The sequence below is a fragment of the Vigna radiata genome, chromosome 8, assembly GCF_000741045.1.
Source record: "Vigna radiata var. radiata cultivar VC1973A chromosome 8, Vradiata_ver6, whole genome shotgun sequence".
In the NCBI taxonomy this organism is placed as follows: domain Eukaryota; kingdom Viridiplantae; phylum Streptophyta; class Magnoliopsida; order Fabales; family Fabaceae; genus Vigna; species Vigna radiata.
In genome coordinates, this window is record NC_028358.1 from 7,101,078 (window position 1) to 7,107,335 (window position 6,258).

At 31.3% G+C, this 6,258-nt stretch overlaps 1 protein-coding gene across 1 annotated transcript; it reads left to right on the forward strand.

Annotated features, from left to right (window-relative positions):
• The first annotated feature begins 1,400 nt into the window (after positions 1-1,400).
• Positions 1,401-5,865, forward strand: LOC106772635 (3-ketoacyl-CoA thiolase 2, peroxisomal). The gene is made up of 14 exons (XM_014659165.2): positions 1,401-1,589; positions 2,405-2,481; positions 2,595-2,679; positions 2,884-3,010; positions 3,095-3,193; positions 3,280-3,347; positions 3,476-3,583; positions 3,675-3,752; positions 3,832-3,964; positions 4,051-4,147; positions 4,851-4,974; positions 5,062-5,170; positions 5,443-5,526; positions 5,609-5,865. Exons 1-14 carry the CDS (start codon positions 1,500-1,502, stop codon positions 5,713-5,715), a joined length of 1,386 nt encoding a protein of 461 aa, XP_014514651.1. The 5' UTR covers positions 1,401-1,499; the 3' UTR covers positions 5,716-5,865.
• The last annotated feature ends 393 nt before the right edge of the window (positions 5,866-6,258 follow it).

A 6,258-nucleotide genomic window follows, 5' to 3' on the forward strand; every position in this document is an offset into this window, starting at 1 on the left:
GGGTATTTTTGTCTACTGAAACCCGGTACACATTGCTAAAATGTACCAACTGAAAAACAGGTGTACGCAAGTTAGCAAACCCCTATATATATATATATATAATCTCTAGTCTCATCTTCTAAGTGTCTCAAACAAATTTTTCATTTTGATTTTGAAGAAAAATTAAATATATTTTTATTTTTTAATTCTTTGTGGTAAAGCATTAAATTTTAAAACAATAATATCTCATATGTTGTTAATGATATTATCTTAAAAGACTTAAAATCGAAATATAGACAGAATTTGTAGAATTAGAAAAATGATTTCAAAGAAAAATCCTCTTTATTTTACGTAAGAATGAAAGAGTGATTCCAAAAAAGAAATCACTTTTGTTAATCTTAAAGTGCAAAATTTGTTTTTGATAAATTTAATAATCCTATGAGATTAAAAATAATTTAAATATAAAATTCTCTTTTAACTTTTTTTCAAAGATAAATCTGTGATAAAAATTTTAAGCTTAATAATTAACTTGATGTTGAACTAAATTCATATGGAAAAATGTATTTTATATTTTAATTGATTGATAGCCCTGTTTTTATACTGTCAATGCATAAAATTAATCTATTAATATTTAGAAAAAAGTTTTTTATTTTTATTTTAAAAGATTACCATATTTCTCTTCATAGAATCAAGTGGTTGAATTAGCTGAAGTATTAAATATTTGACATTTTTTTTATCATATGCTACATTTGACAATCAAGTGAACAAAGACACTTATTAAAAAAAAAAAACATAACTAATAATAAAGATAAAATATATATCAAAACAGTATTGAAAATGGAATCATTATATATTTATATTAGTACAAATAATAACTCAACCAAAATTCTTTTTACTGAGATAAATATTCCTCTTAACATATTGTTAAGAGTTTTTCCAAATTTTCTGTTAGAAAATTATCAGAATAACTTATTACATAAGAAGTGTAAAATGTAACTTTTTTTAACAATAATATAGTGGATAGATTAGAAATTAGGTTTTCTTTAATTCTCCAATATTTTTTCATGTTTTAAGTCTTGGATTTCATAGTAAATTATTATATTTTTTAATATATTGAATTCAAGGTATGCTTTATTTATTTACTTATAATAAACCTTGACATAACACTTTCTTTTTAAAATATGATGAAAAAATTTAATGAAATAAATATAAAAGGTAAACTTTACAAAAATGAATATGTAATAAAAATTACGAAATTTCTAAATCTGTAAAGTAAAATCACAGAAAAAATAAGTTGAAAAGAAATACATTGAATATTATATAAAAGCCAAAACTACAATTTAGTATAATAAATTTATAATAATTGTCAAAATAATTATGACTTTTTTTTTGTTGCTTCGAAACTTGATAAATAAATGGAAGTAGGCAGTGATCAAATCAAATCTGTTCTCTGAATCTCACCATCCATTCTTCCTTTCTCTGCGAATTCGCTTCAATTTCCAAATCAAGAAACTCAAAAGATGGAGAAAGCGATCAACAGACAGAAGATTTTGCTTCATCATCTCAACCCGTCATCATCTACCCACGCCATCGAATCATCCTCTCTCTCTGTTAGTTTGTTTCACTCCCTTTTTCTGTCTTCACTTTCTGACCACTAACATGGCGTTTTCGTCGTTACCCTTTTCGTTTAATCTCTTGATGCTTGTTTGGCTTTTGGAAAAACTATCCCTTTTGCTAGCTCTGCCAAAATCAGCTTCCTTGATTGGTTATTAGCTCAAAATATTTGTATATTCATTTCATAAGTTGTTTTGCGTGTATGTTGATTACCCTTTTGTTACTTCTGTGACAATTTGTTCTCTTCTTTGATTGTTAGCTCAGAATTTTATAAAAGTTTTGATCTTGTATCTTGTTCTCTTGATTGATTTTTACCTCATAATTGTGTAGAAATATTTTTTTTCTTGGATTATTTTGTGATTTTATAGGCTGCTAGAGTTCGAGTGAGGGGTTTTGGAAGAAGGCAAAACATGACTCTTTTGCTACATATGGTCTCCTTCATTTCTTGTTAGGATTTTGTTATTTATAATAAAATAATATGTATATGGGCGTGTTCAAGTTATGTTTGTTCAATAGGTTGTTTAACTTGTTTTTAAATAGAACGTGTTCATTTTTGACATTTAAATTGGAATTTATTTTCTTGATTAATTGTTTGCTAAGAATTCTTTAAGTTTTGATCTTGTATATATTTATGATTTTATAAGCTCGACAGGGTGTTTGAGAAATTGTGCACATATGATTCTTATGATGCACATGTTTTCCTTGATGGATTGTTAGGCGTTTGCTGTATATTTTTATCACAACAATTTGTATATTGATGTTTTTATATTCTGTCAGTTGATTGTTTCTTTGTTGAACTCTTGATCACTAGGCTTCAGCATGTGCGGCGGGGGATAGTGCTGCTTATCATAGGACATCTACATTTGGGGACGATGTTGTAATCGTGGCGTAAGTTCTGCTCTTACTCAATTCAAATATGTCATGTTCAACAAATTTTATTTATCTAATGATAGTTTACAGCTTTAACTTTTACCCAAAATTATGTATTTGCAATTTTGCAGTGCTTATCGGACTGCTCTTTGCAAATCTAAGCGTGGTGGTTTCAAAGACACTCATGCTGATGATCTACTGGCTCCTGTTTTAAAGGTTTCAGTTCTTTGCTTTTGATTTTTAGTTTTTGTGCATTTTCAATTTTAGATGAGTTCTAATAAATAACTGCCTTTTCTTAAGCTGTGGTGATTTATGCAAAGGTACTTTGTACTTTGTACTGGTACTGAAGTTCATAGTTTACTCTATCAAATGTTAACTTTCTATTCTATAACTCTACATGAACATGGGTTTTCATCTTAGGCTGTAATTGAGAGAACCAATGTCAACCCAAGTGAAGTTGGGGATATTGTTGTGGGTACTGTACTGGCTCCTGGATCTCAAAGAGCTAGTGAATGCCGAATGGCTGCATTTTATGCTGGTTTTCCTGGTATGTGTACATATTCCGTGCTTGTGAACCTGATAGTAACTCATATTTGTTACTGATAGTACATGTGATTTTGTTTCCAACCAGAAACTGTACCTGTTAGGACTGTTAATAGGCAATGTTCGTCTGGGCTCCAGGCTGTTGCTGATGTAGCTGCTGCTATAAGGGCTGGATTCTATGACATTGGTAAAGGATGCACCATTTTTCTTTGTTCTTCTTGTGATTGTTAATGATTTTTAGTGTCTTATGTTATCTTTACTTATTTTGTTTAGGTATTGGTGCTGGTTTGGAATCTATGACAGCGAATCCAATGGCATGGGAAGGATCAGTTAATCCTAAAGTATTTTTCCCTCTTTTCATCAATTCATCTCCTCAGCTTTATTATATAATCTTCATTTTGGTTTTAGGAAATAAAACCTCTAACATGGCTACAAGGTTATGATATTTTCTTTGGTGTTGTTGTGACAGGTAAAAATATTTGAACAAGCACAAAACTGCCTTCTTCCAATGGGTATTACCTCTGAAAATGTTGCACATCGTTTTGGTGTTTCAAGGAAGGAACAAGATCAGGCTGCAGTAAGTTGGATACATGTTTTAAATCAAGATTTCGTTCGATTTTATAATTTAGTGGCTTTGAACTGAAGCTTCTTAGCAACTATGTTGTTAGGTTGAGTCTCATAGACGAGCTGCTGCAGCTACTGCTTCTGGTAGATTTAAAGATGAAATTATCCCAGTTTCGACCAAGGTATTGCCATTACAGGGTATACTGATTCTTTCTTTGGCTTCTTGGGTGCTGAATATATGCTTTTTTTTTTCTCTAACAGATTGTGGACCCAAAATCTGGTGATGAAAAACCTGTCACCATTTCTGTTGATGATGGAATTCGACCTGGGACAACAGTGTCTGATCTAGGGAAGCTCAAACCTGTCTTCAAGAAAGATGGAACCACTACTGCTGGTATAAGATCATAAAAACCTGATTCATTTTCCCTAATTCCTTCTAATTGATGCTCTAAATTTAATCATGTGATACCTGTGCTTCAGGTAATTCTAGCCAGGTGAGTGATGGTGCTGCAGCTGTTCTGCTTATGAAAAGAAGTGTTGCACTGCAAAAGGGCCTACCCATTCTTGGTGTATTCAGGTACATAGTGTGTGACGTATAAGCTTTAGTCCCTGGAAATATTCATATATTCAGAGCATATTGGCCAATGCTCAAGACTAAAGTTTGAATTAGGTTTAAAAAAAAATGAGAAAAAACAATTAGATATTAAATTAGTTTTTAGCTGCAGAATGATGCACTTTTTCTCTGTTTTGGCCAAACAACACGCATACATACTTCATCTGGTTTAGTAAATGATACATCTAGTTTCTCATTGTACTTGTTTATTTGACTATCAAGTCCTACTAGGTTAGTACCAATTTTCTTGCCAACTATACCAGCAACATTTTGGCACATGTTTTCACCGTATAATGCTCTATTCATCAAAAGCATAACTGCACAGAACTCAAAATATATTCAAAAAATAAGTACTGACAAGTTTCTTTTTTGTCCAGTTTCTTATACGAGTGTACCCGATAGAAAAATAGAAAGGAACTTACTTGCATTCACTATAATCCCTAAACATAAGATTCATACAATATTATCTAGGAAGAGAACAATTTATTGAACAAACTTGTCAAACATTTCTTTAGAAACTGGAACTTCATATTTATATATTTGTCTTTCTGGTAATGAATTTTGTTCCATTCTAAAATCATAAACTATATTATCAATGTACTTAAAATTTGAAATTGAATAATTGATAAGATAGAATTGTGAACATTATTTATTGGCTGTCATCCAGGACTTTCACAGCAGTTGGTGTTGATCCTGCCATCATGGGTGTAGGCCCTGCTGCTGCAATTCCTGTTGCTGTTAAGGCTGCAGGTCTAGAGCTTGATGATATTGATCTTTTTGAAATAAATGAGGTACTTGACCAATGTGTTTGCATTACATTTTCCATTTTCTCTTTCTGAATTTACATATACTAACTTCAATAATTTGCTTGTGTTAAGGCATTTGCTTCCCAGTTCGTGTATTGCCGAAACAAGCTAGGGCTTGATCCAGAAAAGATCAATGTTAATGGAGGTGCAATGGCAATTGGGCATCCTCTAGGTGCAACAGGTGTATATCACAACTTTTTATCTTACATTCTATATGCAACAACACCACTGTTATATACCATACTCCAATACCTTGTTGAATCAAACCCTTACTACTAAGTCAAATGTTATAACTAACTTAATTCTTTCTATTCAAGAGTATAGCAGTTAACATTTTTCTAGGATATTCTACCTGGAACATGATTATTGTCATGTGCACTTGCTAAATACGAATAATGTACATGGCATTGTTCATGTCTTTGAAGAATGGTTTAAAATTATTTGTTTTTGTAGGAGCTCGATGTGTTGCTACACTGTTGCATGAAATGAAGAAACGTGGCAGGGACTGTAGATTTGGAGTTATATCTATGTGCATAGGTACGCTAAGTTTTCTGACTGTATGTTTGCATTTGTGCATGAACATGTTGCAGAAAAATGATGGGTTGTCTGGTGTGAGCAGGTACTGGAATGGGAGCAGCTGCTGTTTTTGAGAGTGGTGATTGTGCTGATGAGCTATGCAATGCCCGGAAAGTGGATGACCTTCTTCTATCCAAGGATGCTCGCTAGAAATCACAATCACTGTTCTACAATTTCAACCTTTCTAAGACCAGAATTATTTTATCATGTATTTCTTTAATTATCAACTCTCTCTTCTCTATACACTTATCCACCCTGCTTTGCATATCAAGAAAAATAAAATTATAATTCACATCAAAATATTCTCCAGCGTTACTTTTCTGTTATGCGTAATTGATTGTATTATGAGTAATAAGTACATATAATAGTGATTATAACATAGTGAATTATATTTAAATATATAATGCAAATATAATCGATGTTGATAGTTCAGATATTTTATTATTGATGGAGGATCATATTTAACATTTATTTCCGATTGTCTTTAAGGATCTATCAAAGTTCTTTTTCGTGGGGAAATTGAAACATATACAACAAACTTCAAAAATCTTAAGAAATATTAGGTTGTTGACCAAAAACCAAATGAAAAGGATAGTATTTGCAATATGTTGTTGGCTTGATATGAATCAATACAACATGTAAAATTACATATCCCTAAGTAACCATTGAAAGATTAGCTTTTATAATTAATGC

Excerpts from the sequence above, each read along its gene's own strand:
- LOC106772635 (XM_014659165.2), top strand. The coding sequence starts at position 1,500 with ATGGAGAAAGCGATCAACAGACAGAAGATTTTGCTTCATCATCTCAAC. Across the intron at positions 1,590-2,404 it reads TCGAATCATCCTCTCTCTCT|GCTTCAGCATGTGCGGCGGG; the intron begins GTTAGTTTGTTT and ends CTTGATCACTAG. Across the intron at positions 3,753-3,831 it reads TTATCCCAGTTTCGACCAAG|ATTGTGGACCCAAAATCTGG; the intron begins GTATTGCCATTA and ends TTTCTCTAACAG.